The sequence below is a fragment of the Epinephelus lanceolatus genome, chromosome 4 (genome assembly GCF_041903045.1).
Source record: "Epinephelus lanceolatus isolate andai-2023 chromosome 4, ASM4190304v1, whole genome shotgun sequence".
Classification (NCBI taxonomy): domain Eukaryota; kingdom Metazoa; phylum Chordata; class Actinopteri; order Perciformes; family Serranidae; genus Epinephelus; species Epinephelus lanceolatus.
This window is the reverse complement of record NC_135737.1, coordinates 22,240,780-22,254,376: the sequence shown is the minus strand read 5'-3', so window position 1 is coordinate 22,254,376 and position 13,597 is coordinate 22,240,780. Positions and strand designations below refer to the sequence as shown.

The 13,597-nt window shown below is 39.9% G+C and overlaps 1 protein-coding gene across 4 annotated transcripts; it reads right to left on the bottom strand.

Annotated features, from left to right (window-relative positions):
- Window positions 1-1,536: 1,536 nt before the first annotated feature.
- dyrk1ab (dual-specificity tyrosine-(Y)-phosphorylation regulated kinase 1A, b) lies at window positions 1,537-11,184 on the bottom strand. 4 transcript variants are annotated; one of them, XM_033631241.2, is made up of 12 exons: window positions 10,367-10,935; window positions 8,415-8,484; window positions 6,472-6,668; window positions 6,069-6,161; window positions 5,750-5,938; window positions 5,344-5,491; window positions 4,950-5,236; window positions 4,637-4,783; window positions 4,143-4,283; window positions 3,716-4,019; window positions 3,359-3,483; window positions 1,537-3,063 (listed from the first exon to the last, which is right to left on the bottom strand). In XM_033631241.2, the coding sequence occupies exons 2-12, from the start codon at window positions 8,425-8,427 to the stop codon at window positions 2,476-2,478; spliced, it is 2,232 nt and encodes a 743-aa protein (XP_033487132.1). In that variant the 5' UTR covers window positions 8,428-8,484; window positions 10,367-10,935; the 3' UTR covers window positions 1,537-2,475. The 4 variants fall into 4 exon arrangements, with proteins under 4 accessions (XP_033487132.1, XP_078023162.1, XP_033487134.1 ...); XM_078167036.1 differs by lacking the exon at window positions 10,367-10,935 and adding an exon at window positions 9,501-9,610; XM_033631243.2 differs by lacking the exon at window positions 8,415-8,484 and having other exon boundaries at window positions 10,367-11,184.
- Window positions 11,185-13,597: the final 2,413 nt, after the last annotated feature.

Sequence of the window (13,597 nt, the reverse complement as noted above, 5' to 3'; positions counted from 1 at the left end):
GAGTTCTATACTTCCTTTATTAAAAAAATATAAATATATACATAAATTCTATTTCAACTATTAAAAAGGGGCTGCATTTCATGACAACTGCTCTAAATAAGAGGTCAATCAGCATGATCTGAAATAGGCGCACACTTACGAGTCACTGCAGTCAATTTTTTTTCTTTTTCAGTCTTTATTTTTGGAATGTTTAGTACCAGTATGAGTGCCAGTAATAAAACCACTGGCAATTTCTAAATGTCTCAAATTCTGCGGGGTATGAAAAATGATTGCAAATTTGCAATTAACCTTGACATCCAGATAAAACCCCAATCTCAATATAGGTAGCTTTACATTTGTGTTTGTGGAAATACCAAGCATGATCTCTTATGATGGTTTCTCCTTTAAAATGGCAACAGCATGACCTGTGGCCTGCCCTTAATTTGAAAGGTGGCTGTGGGCAGGGTTTTTTTCTGTCTAATTTCATAGCTGGTAAAATGAGCAACAGAAGAAAGAAAGCACTTCAAAATCCCTGATATAAAAAAAAAATCTGGTTATTGACTAATGTTTTGAGGACATGCATGTCTGCCTAGGCAAAGCATGTGATTGTGGGCTGACGGACACGCTTTCCCTTTGAATAGGACAACAATCATGGGGGATATGCCCTACCAAATCAGAAAAATACCATTCAACACAAACTGATTTGCCACAATTATCCTTACCCCTGCCAAGACAATGACATTAAGTCTTGCTTCACGGCAGAAACTAGCCAAGTTGACCAAATGATGTATGAAAGGCAGCAAAACCCTTTGAAATAGTATGATGGGGGCAAAAGAAAAACGACGACACAGAAATAGAACGCATTAGTCTCCTTTTTTTTTTTTTTTTAAACCATCAGCTTCTATCTTGCTACTCCGGAGCCTGCAGAGTAACTACCAAATTCTCTAACATACCAAAGTTTTAAAAGACTCCCAAAATAATCTACCAATTAATATGGAAACAGTTTTGGTAAAACGTTGCAAACAAATCTGGCCAGAATACACAATAGCCAACGGTCTCAACAACGGTCTCCAGTTTTGCTAAAGTAATATATTGCAGCTGTTTGTATTGACGTTAAAATAAGATCTTGATAAACTTTGCGTCAAAGTGGTGAACTGCTACATTATTGGTTACAGACACCTATATGCTATAAAACAACTGCTTTGGTATAAAAACATATCCAAAGGGAAAATAAATTCTTGTAAAATTCACAGCATAATTTGAGGAGAAAAAAGGCAGTCACTTAACTCATTTTTTTCTTCAGTTTCCATGTTTTGGATGGAGAGACTTGTGCAGGTGGTTCTGATGAGGAACTACATGCAAAAGGGAAAAATAACAAAACATAAAAGGGTAGACTCTGGAATAGATAGTTCTTTCCACTGCAAAATCCTTAACCAGTGAATAAGATTTTCAAGGAAGTAATGTTTAGGAGGTTGTTGTGTACAATAAGACCCTGTTATGTGGGGCCCTGCTGAAGAAGAAATCTTTGTCGAGAAAGGCCTCAAATTACCATTCTTATTTACCTTTTCTAAGTTGTTTTTAATTTCCTTAAAGAATTAAGGGCTGTCTAGAGAGAAAAATAGAGAAAAGCCATCTTAATTCAAATGATAATGTCCAGCTCCTTCCCATTCCAAGTCCATGAGTCATAAGGCCAAAGGGTTATCTAGAACCAGCCGCTGACTGTCTTCCTTTCACTGGGCTGGATCCTTTCGTCTCCCGTGCCCATCGCTGCTCTCATCTGTGCCGGGCCCGGTTGCAGCTTGCAGGACTACGGGGCCTCTAGGCCTGAGGGGTGGTGCTTCCCTCTCCTTCGACCCGGTCGGTGTCAGTATCCACCTACAGGGTCTCCTCTCCACCCGGCCAGCACACGCTATAGGGACTCCACTGCTATGTGCTCCCCTTTAACAGAGTTACACAATACCGACCAACAACAAGAAATATCACCGCAAACACTTCCCCTCATTGTCAAGCTACAGGATTTACAAGCAGCTTTTACGAGAAATTTCACTTAAAAAGGGCAAAATAATTAAGAACCAGTGGAACAGTAATGTCAGGCAGTCCACGGTCTGAACCAAAAGAGGACGCCAAGCATTTCATCACCAACAGCTACCTGCAAAACAGCTTCAAACTTTGCTCTGAAATGCTCCTTAGAAGATTTTGCCACATAATACCATATGGTGATTACTTGGTGGTTACATGAAACTGGTGAAATGGTAAAATGGATGTCTCAATCTCACTATGGTTACTCCGCAGTTTTATTTTGTGCCTAATGATTGCAAAAGAAAAACTGATGAAAATTACATATATACTTTTTAACAAAGGTTTTTCTCTGTAGTAGCGGTTCAGTGATATCTCCCTTCTGACGTGAGCAGCTTTTGTTCTCAACACACCTTGTAGTAAAAAACACCACCTTAAAAATGACGCACAGGGGGAACACACAGCCAAATGTCAGTGCAGTCACGAGCTGGCCATAGAACTCTGCTGCACACACACTCCAGTCATTGGAGACTCCTCCCGGTCCATGCCCTGCCTCATGCCCAGGTGGCCTTCCGCTAGGTAGTGGGCAGGCCCTGTGTTCGTGCCCATGGAGAATGCAGGGTGCGCTGCCATTCCAGTCTCCTGCCGTGGGTTCGAGAAGGCACCTAGCCCCATGCTCAGCCCACCATTCTGACCAAAGTCAAGGGCTCCGGCAGGCAAATGGCGGAGCTGGTAGGCCTGGTTGCCATGGTTCCCAGTGGAAGAGGACGATGTAGAGGAAGAGGAGGCAGAGGAAGACAGGGAGGTCATGGACAGATGGCCATGAACCACCTCCATGGAGTCCTGTGTCGAGGAGCTGTGTGTTGGGGAGGTGTAGTGGCGTGGGCGTGGCCGTGTTGCCATCATCTGCCCGTGGTGGTGATGAGTATGTGAGTGGGGATGCAGGGCCTTAGGGTGCTGAGGGGGAACATGGAAGGTGGTCTCCTGGACTGGGTGGGTCTCTCCAGTGACTGACTCTGGTCCAACGCCACCTCCCCACACCAGCGGGGGTGGGTAAGGCTGTCTTGCCTGTCAATGTCAAACAAATAAGAGGAGTCAGTTGTGGAATATGCCTGCGCCATTTTTAAGGTCTCAAGTTAAGGTGCTTAAATGCAATGGTCTGTAAGAAGACTAAACAGAGTTGACAGAATTCCTAATTTAGCAAGCATAACAAATTTTTGCCAATGTTACTTTCATAAAATCGGATTCCACAGTTTTTGAATTTGACTTTTATCCTGTCTTGTATAAGGATCAGACCGACATCAACAGTCGATACTATATTTCTATGAGGGATATGTTGTGTTGTTCCTGGTATCTTACTGACCTGTGGGCAGAGGCTGTCACCATCTATGGCAGGCATGGCCGTGCCGAAGTGTCCTCCACTGTGCAAGTGGTGATGGGTAGGGTCTGATCTTGCTCTGCCACTGGTACTTGTCCCAGATGATCCTCCTGAGGGTTAAACAAAAATGTTACGAGCACAGTCTCAACAATTTCACCTAAAATATGTCAAAAGCTATAAGAGAATTAGCAGAATTGTCTGATAGCTCCATAATTTAATAGATTTTAATAGTTTTAATACCCCTTACCAAACAGAAAAATGTGATGAACCTTTCTCATGCTAACTTGGAACACAACAACTGACAAGGACAGTGGGGCAGCAGAGTGTTGAGGTAGTAGTTACCTGAACTAGAGGAGGTGCTGGAGGTGGTTCCTGAAGACTGGGACTGCTCTAACGCGGGGCTTGTAGACACGCTGCTGCTTGTATTGGTCCCCTCATCCGCAGTCTTCTTGAAGAAGCTGTGCTGCAGGGCATAGTAGGGCTGGATGCGGCTCTTGGGGTCATAGTCCAACATCCGCAGGATCAGGTCCTTGAACTTCAAGTAGTCAGCAACAGCATGGCCAGACTCCCCCGCCCGCCGGCCACCTGGACCCCCTGTCTCCACACCCAGGATGGAGTGGAGCTTCCGCGAGGCTGGAGGCTTATACTGTTTAAGGCAGAGTGCACAAAGATTAAGAGATTTAAATCGTCACACGTTCTACCTTGGTTTTCAAATTAACTGGAAACACAAGTTTTAGTCTGTCTTACTACAGGGGGAAAAAGAGCTCACCCTTTTGCCATCTTTGGTCTTCTTAACACTCCATGTACCATCAGAAAGCTTCTCAAAGAACTTCCTGGCTTTTGGGGCTAGGTCCATTATGTGATTAGGTGGGATACCAAGAACCTCGACTATTTTGTTCATCTGGTCCACCTGGAGAAAAGTTAATAATCAAGTTATTGTAGCATTCAGCAAACTAAATACATTTTTATACCCAGTACATGTGAAGTTGAATATCATCAAATGTTTGTTGAAGTTGACTTCACTGTCAAAACATTCAGGCTCAGGCAAGTTGCCAAAATTACTGAAAACAACAATTTCAAGGTTTGACAACTGAGTGTTAAGTGGTATGTTTTAGGCTTGTGAAATCCACTTCTCAATCTCTGAGGTATAGGTGACATTGTCTGTAAGCAAGACATGAGGTGAAAGAACTATCAATGTCAATGAAATCATAGCCTATGTCATTCTCGGTTATATTGTAAGACAAGCATTTCAGTTCCTTCTACCTCATTGGCTCCGCTGAAGAGAGGTTCTCCAGTGTGCATCTCTACCAAGATGCAGCCCAAGGACCACATGTCGATGGCCAGGTCATAGGGCATTCCCAGCAGCACCTCTGGGGAACGGTAGAAGCGACTCTGGATATATTGGTATATCTACAAAAAGAAAGCATTAACAGTCAGGCTTCCCATTTGCCTGGAAACTATGAATCACTGACTCATTACACCCACTGTTTAGAGACAGCAGCTATCACACACTTCTTAGGTACATTCTTGCATACATTCATTTTTATTGCTGATAAGGACAACTGCAGCTAGATACCCTTTGTCCCAGTTGGCATGAGCTGCCAAAGTCCACTATTTTGATGGCACTCCTCTTGGGGTTACAGAGGAGGATGTTCTCAGGCTTCAGGTCACAGTGGATGATGCTGAGCTCGGGTGTGGCCAGGAAGAGCAGCGCCGTGCATAGCTGCTGGGCAAACTTCCGGGTGAGGTTAAGCGAGACGCCGCGGAAGTTGGTATTTCGGAGTAAGTCATACAGGTTATATGAAAGCATCTCAAACACGAGGCAGAGGTGGTTCCGGAACATGAAGTGACGCTTTAGGTGAACTGCAGGAAAAAACAAATTGTATCCATGTTAGTCAAATACAGGAAAAGCCTTTTAATATCTTCAATATGTCTTGTCAGATCAGAGGCAAATTTGAAGAGTTGATTACCGATGTAGTATTTCATCTCAGTATCATGTTTGTTCATGAGCTCTAGGAGGCGCACTTCAATCTGGGCTTGATTGAGGAAAGCTTTCTTGTTCTTGATGATCTTAATGGCGACCCATTCCTGCTCAGCCCGGTCATACGCTTTTACAACCTACAGATGCAAAAAAGAGCACATTTGAATTTTCCTTAAAGTTAAATCAGTGCTGCTCCTTTGAAAATGTACATCATCATTTCAAATGTTAACTGCCACATGAAAAATCTTCAGCAAGTGGCATCAAACATCTCAAAGTTATTTTATACAAAGCAACATGCAACCATCATTTGTTTGCCTAAATTCAAAACAATTATCTGTGTCACATGGACTCAAACCAAGATTTTGTGAGTGTGTGTGCAATTTAAAATTAAATACCTGTCCAAATGATCCTTTTCCTATCAAGGAATCAATCTCATAGCGGTCCATCCACTTCTCCCCATTCTTGACGATGTAGTCATAGTTATCATCGTCATAGCCATCATTAAAGACTTTCCTCTCTTTTTTGTGACTGGAGTCTTCACCCTGACCCTGTTGGTGCCGTCGCTTCTTTTTTGCATAATACACCTATGAATTAAAACGTAAACAATTCTCATGATCACAATTGCAATGTAATGTTCCTCTTATATGTTCAAAATTTCACACTGTAACAAACAGATGATATAGATAAATGCATTTAATGAAGAACAAAACAAACCTCATTGATGTGTTTGTATGTTTTGATAAGGTCAATGGAGAGCTTCCTCAGGGGAGCTGAAGTTGGGTCACGAAAGCACTGGGGCATGTGCCTCTGAAGTATCAATGGGGAAATCAAAACATTTCGTAAACAAACAATATGCACAGTGCTTTTGTACATAACAGGGGTTATCTAAATTGCTGATGATAAATCTTAGAGGCCATTCATTTAATTTAATACAATATATTTTGCACAATATTACATGGCTAGACTGAAAGCACATTTGCAAGCTGCTACTCTGCCTGGTGACAGCAGCAAAAAGGGAAGTACACTTTCATATCATATTAAGTATTGCAATTCTTCTAACACTGCACATTAAGACTAAAAGAAATGCAAGAGCTGGGGTAGGGTAGGGTTAGTGTACCTGATTGGCAGTGAGCTGTGGTGTCTGGTCGCTGTACGGTAAGACCGTAACAGATTGGTCAGTGCTTGGCTGGTGGCGGTCACTGTACTGCTGGTGCGTATGGGGCATTGGAGCAGCCATCTGAAGACCAGCAGTGTGTAAAGAAAAAGAGGGCGCAAGCCGGACGGACGAAGGTTTGCATGCTGAAGTCTCTCCTCCTAGAAGAAATTAACACTGCTATGAGTTGCATATTACCTTAATCTGACATTATATGTAAGCAAACACACAAAGGAGGGAAAGGGTAATAATCTTGATGTAAAAGAGCTGTATTTCCTCTTCCATGCAAGAGAGTATGGCCCAAAAATAAAACAGGTAAAGATATTTGCTTCTTATTGTACAGATTTAATATTAAAAGGCATTATTTGCAGGTTAATCTAGCCATTGAGAATTTCCTTAACAAAATCATGTCTAAATTTACCTTTGGGCAAGGAAAATATATGCAAAATGCAAATTATGCATTTGTAATATTTACATCTATGTTGAAATGATCAAGCTCACACTCAGACACAGACAGAAATGATCATAAGAGGTTGAAAACAATAAAGAGGATAAATTCATTGTTAAGAGAAATGTCAGATTAATGCATAAGGTCTTTTGTTAAACATGTAAAGTCAGAAAAATGCATCAAAGGATAAGCACAAAATAAATCATAGCAGTAATATATCAACCTTTGTGAAGAAAAAGGAGCAAAACAGCAGGTTTAACAGTGAAAAGGGGTGAAAATAAAGCATCCCCACACTGTACAGTGAATCATCCTTCATTTTAAGCCAGAAGGAATCAAAAAATTATCAAATAGCATGTTCAGCTATCAGCATCTCTCACCAGACAACACAATTCACCAGTGCTACACAGTAACCACTATTCAGAATCCCAGCAACAGCACCTAATTAGCATAGCCTATCACCACAGAGATACAGCGTGATTTGGCAAGCCCATCAATGCACAGACCAATCACAACGCAGTATGCAAATAGCCTACTTTTGTTGCCAGGGCAGAGCTGCTCCCATTTTCCAATGAGAAAACAAGAAATAAACAAGAAATAAAATTGAACTTTGGCACACTTAGACGCTGCTTTCAACACAAGAGCCTGACAGCAAAATAGCTGCACAGCCCAAAACCTGCACTCCATCTGAGAGCATTAGAAAGCTGACCCAGCTTTGGAAAAGGAAAAAATACACATCCACTGACAGAAATAAGAGGAACTGTAAGATGACAGAGCACAGGCAAAGGCTGTATTTTAAGAAACTAAGATATGTTATGTACTATATATATATATATATATATATATATATATGTGTGTGTGTGTGTGTGTGTGTTTATATCTATGTATGTGAATATAATATATATATTGATATATATATTATTTTTTATTTTATATATATATATATATATATATATTTTTTTTTAAATGTTCTTCTCCACTGTATAAACCTTTTTTTTATACATCTCTGGATAAAACCTTATGTAGGAGGATGGTCTAAACTATACTGTTAAATTAAAATTAATTTAGGTAATTTAGATACATCCACTAAATTTCATTAGGATTCTTTTATACACATTAAATTTGTATTGCTAAAATGATATGACTGATTTGTCATGATAACTTCTGTGACTATTTTTCTGCTTGTTCAGCTTAGTCCCGATTACAGTTATGTCAAAGAAATTTAAATCTGGAGATCTGTCATTAAATAAAAAGTTAAACTTAATTAAACTGATATTTAAATGCTGCCCTGACCAATTCTAAAAATTATTTAACACTGATTGACTTTTGTCCCACTTCAGAAGGTCCTACAATTTGTGAGTCTGGATGTGAGAATTAAAAAAAAAGCAAAATAAGTGAAAGAGAAGATCTTAGGTGCACCACTTCCCACCAAAGGGTTACGGCTTAATATATAGCAGCTAACCTGGATGCATCATCTCCTGTAAAATTTCATATCATCCTGGGAGGAGAGTCCAGCAGCAAACCACAACCCACTACAAAGAATAAAAACAGATCATTATCATTGTGCCATCTTTGGTGGGTATTTAACTTCAAAGTGGTTAAACTTTCGTTGAGAAGAAGGGACAGAGGACCCTGGGAGAACAGAGGACACACCAAAACTTTGAAAAGTGAGCTTGGGGGTAAATGTATGAACTTTTGAGGAATTTAAAAATTAGGCTTGTATTCAACAAAGAGGTAAACTGCTTGTAAATCAGCAGTCAAAGGAAGGTAATGTCCTGGCAATAAAATATTTTAAAAAATCTGAAGCTTTTGTGAATCTGTTAAGAGATAGATAGTTAACTTACAGAGTCACTGACTATATAAAACTGAACAAAACCATTTAGGATTAATACTGTTGTGAAATTAATAGCTTTGGATCTCCAAGCAGTATGTTCATAGTTAATATACCTTTTTAATTATAGTGGACTCAGTGACCTGAAATATACTCTAAAAAAAATTTGGCAGCCCAAATAAAATTACTGTACATATGTTTCAATACAGTACTGTAAGTTACTGTATCATACAAATTGACAAAGACCTGAAAAAGTTTGGTTTGAGCCCATTTTGCAAACAATACCTGACATCAAACTAACATAACTGTGGGGTGAATTTGACATTTTAAAAAATCCCTAACCCTAATGGGAAGATTCTAGCTGTATTTGACCACAAAGCCATTTTGCAAGCGCACTTGTGGCTCTTTACTCTCTCCTAAACCTTTGATTATTGTTCATTTTCAGTACTGACATATGAACAGTTCCCTTCCTGGCTCTGCTCATCACGGCATCAACGGGCCTATTTAGGTGTAAATATAACGACAGCTAGCTTGCCATTAGTAGCCGTATCATATCATAAGTGATAGACTGAAGACCTCTGTAACAAGCCTATGTGTCATCTTCTCACGCCCAACTGATTAGATCCATTCCAAAGCTGAATCAAATGCAACCCATCCAAAACAATTAAAAGCCTAAGGTCCGTGCATAAAGAGGTGCCCGAGTAGCTCTGTACTTACAGATGATGGGGTAGATCTCGTCATGGTTGGAATTTAGAAAGCATATTCAGTGTTAATTTGCGTCCTCTCTTGCTACATATCGTTCGCGTATGCCTCAAATTCCTCGTATAAATGACAAACGTATTCAGACTCACGTTACCGTTAGCAGTCTAACTAGCTAACGTTGTCGTCGTTAACGTTACCCTGAAAACTGCGGGACAAGCAAGCATATCTCTCACCAATCCAACGTTAACGTTAGCTAGTGACGCTGTGTTCAGCCAGCGGGTTGTGGGGCCCATTCAGCTGGTTCGTCAACAAGTCAACGTTAACCATTAGCCAGGTTAGCCGAATTAGCTACAAGGCGTTAGCCAGGTTAGCTAGGTGAGCTTCCGTACTGTATAACTCTAAAAGCCAAACTACACCTCTGATATTAATACAATAAGACATTGCATTGACAGCAAATCAAACGGAGCTGTTAGCTAACATGGCTACATTTGCTTAAATCGTACAATGACAGTGTCTAATATCGCAGGGTTAACGTTAGCTGTAACGTTAACACCGTGCCAGCATGACTCTCCGTCCAAGCCCATACAATCCGTTGCACCCTCTGGCCCACAACAAGCTAGAAAACGGTTCCCGTCTAACATTAAAATTAGTTCGTTGACCTACTGACTGAAAGCAAATGTTAACGCTGGCTTCAGAGGAGTCGGCACCGCCACAAAATGTTAGCTAGCCGCCATACCATAAGCTACCATTCTCAACTTCACTGTCGCGTCCATCATTGTTAACCATTCACGTTACATATAATATACATCTGCGAAAGCGTTAACGTATAATTTTAAGATAATGAGGGCTACTGTCAAAGATAATATTTTGCAATTGCTCACCTCTGATGGCACGATCTTCATTTAAAGTCCAATAACCTGTATGATGAGGAAACTTATCCAGCTTGAGATTCTCCCCTCCCTGCACGGTTAGCGAGTAATGTTAACGTTAAATCCAATCCCCGTCCTCTGATCGGCAAACTCTAAAATAATTCGCCAGCCAGATTTAATATAATATCCCAAGCTTTGATGAACAGCATCGGCGATCGAAGCAACTTTGACTAACGTTACTATCAGCTGATGACTAGCAACATGCTAACGTTAACTAGCAGGCATAACTCACTAGCTAACCTTAGCGAACTGGCTAGCTAGTTGACAAAATGAACGCAGCTAACATTAGCTACCTGCCCTGGCTAGCTGTAGCTTCTTTGGCTAGCCTCAAGCTAACAATTCTAGCTACCGCTAAATAAACGTTATGCCAAATTCTGATTTTACGTTGTCTTTGCAAATTTAGCGTCGGCCACTTCGATAAATACGACAATACAGTTAAATCCAGAGTATTTCAAACATGAAACAGAAACCGTGTCCTCTGATAATTTTGGTTAGGAATTTTGTGTCAATTTTCACAAAATGGCGCGCGGTCCAAACCTGCGCAGTGAACCGGCCCGGTGGACCAGAGACACGGACAACTGAGTTAGTGCGGCGCCGCCTAATTATTTCAACTATGTTAAAACGTCGGCCTCTTGATCTTCTTCATCCGATCCACTAGACGCATTTCGATATCCAAAAACGTCAAATATATATCCACTGACAGCATTATTCCGGCGGGAAGGGAGAACATTTGAAAAGACTGAGCTGGGAAAAAAACCCTCCTGACAAAATGGCGATGCTCTAGCTTGTTGCCATGGCAACTGTCAATCAAAAAATAAAGTACCCGGATGTACCAATGACGAATAAAATCTAACTGGCCAGAGTTACAGGACACACATAACTCCAGTGGTGTGTCCCTGTCTGTCTTTTTAACCGTGTTTGGCCTGTTGCTACCATCCGGCAGAAATATATATACACTGACTGTGTTTATTTTTACATTTTGAATGACTACAAGTGTCTTTTATGATTGTAACCCTACGCCTTACTTCTCAGGAGGAAGATGGCCTGTGTGTTTTTTTCCGTTTTCTTAATTTAGTATCGGTGATTTTAAGAATAACCTAGACAAAACTCATTTAGGCTATTGCTAGTGCCAGCATTTTAGAAATACCCAGGTCATATGTGTCCCCAATACCCCGTCTACCACCCTCAAATTATTTTGGCTGGAATACAACTAGAAGATTTTAATTTTTTTTAATAATAATTTTATTGGTAATGATAATAATAATTTATCTACTTAGATAAATTCAGTATATAATAGCCCATATAATTTATTTATTTGTAAGACTGTTGTATTTCCTCTTCTACTTTACAGTCTTTTATGAATAAAATCCCCTCTTTATTTTTCCACAGACAATGTTTCCCTTCTGGGCTGCAATGGAAGAAAAGAAGGCGAACAAAAACGGAAAAACACATTTACTTTGGAATATATCCACTTTAGGCCACTTGTCTAACTACTCAGATAGGCCTCAGATAAACTTTGGAATATATTTTTTCACAGACAGAGTACTTACCTATTTTTCTTTTAAAAGGAGATGTCTTAATAGCCAGCATCAAGAGGAATAATTACAGCAAGATAAACCTGTTTCAGTGTAAGCTACATATGGGCAACCTGGCTGTTGTTTTAATACAGACTTGAAAAATTGTGAACCTACCTTTTAATGTAGCCTAGACACTTCCTGCAATTAAAGATGTGCTAAAATGGCTATTATTCAAACAGTTTGTCACCTGTCCTGTACTCACTGTATGAAAAAAGGGAAATCCAATTTTGTCCAGAGGCCTTATTAAAAAAAAACTTTCTGGCTTTTGTGTTAGGTTCACAGCTAAAAGCAAAAAACAACTGTTAAAGGGTAAAAATTAAATTAGTTGACGATAGCTACAGTTACCAAGAAACGATACCAGTGCAGCAGAAGAAATAAGTAAACTTTAATTTTAATCAGTTCAAATTTAATATGATCCAGTCATGTCACAATTGTAGCTATTAATCACAAGCAACCTTTATTGCTCTCACAAAACAAACATTATTCCATCTGAGGTGGCTATGACAGTTACCCACTGCATTAACAGTGATTACTTCAATGCATCCTTCAGTCAGGTAACATACTACCATGAGATCTGTGATGTGAGTGAAACTGTCAACTTATGACATCTGCTGGTTGTGAGCAAACCCCATAGGGAGACTTTTTTTTAAATTATCGAAAACCTTGTGTAACTTGAAATTGGACACGTGCCAACATGCAAAGGAATGAACATATCTGCTTTACATTCTTATATTAAATGTTGAGATTGTATTTATTTACTCAAGATGTAGAGTTGTATAATAAAGTTCTCATTTAACTACTTTAAATTTGTGATATTGATGCAGAGAGCTGTCCATCCTGAGTTATTTGTAGAGGATGCATGTTGCTTTATACTTAAGGTTTCCAGGAGGTGATGGGAATTAGGTGGATCTCTGAGGGTAAAAACTTAAAGCTGCCTCATGCACAAAAACTTTGTGTCCTGCACTGTAGGACAGCTAAAATACTTGTGCCGGAGGACCTGAGTGGCCGCCCCGGTTCATACATTTCAAGCATGTCAGACAAGTCAACCCAGTATGGGACGGACAAGTAGGCTGGTGCAAGATCATTAAGCACTTTAAGGTTTCATACCTGTTGTCTTGAGGTAGAGAATTTGATTTTGTGGCGAGTATCTCTCTCTTATACTCACAGCTACAGGATTTCCTCTCCTGCCAGAAAAAATTAACCCGGTAGTCTCCAACAGTTATTGGCAATTTTGGTAAATAATAGTCCATGAGAATCAGAATCTGGTTTATTGCCAAGCAGGTTTTAACATACAAAAAAATCTACTTTGGTTCATTGGTGCATAACAATAAACATAGTGAGAGAAAAACTTAAAAAGTACTAAAAGTCAAGAAACATAGATATAGTACAGAAAAATTACACAAAAATATAATAAAAACATGTAAAATATATACTATTCTCTTACTTTGTTGAAGGTCAGTGCTCTTGGGGGAAAAGACTGAGTACTTGGATAGGTTGCTATCCGCATCCACTTGTAAACAGAGAAACACGTTCACATACAACTTAGTCTGTCCTTTGACTATTAAGAAGCAACTCTTATTGACACAGGAAATCACAAAACATCACA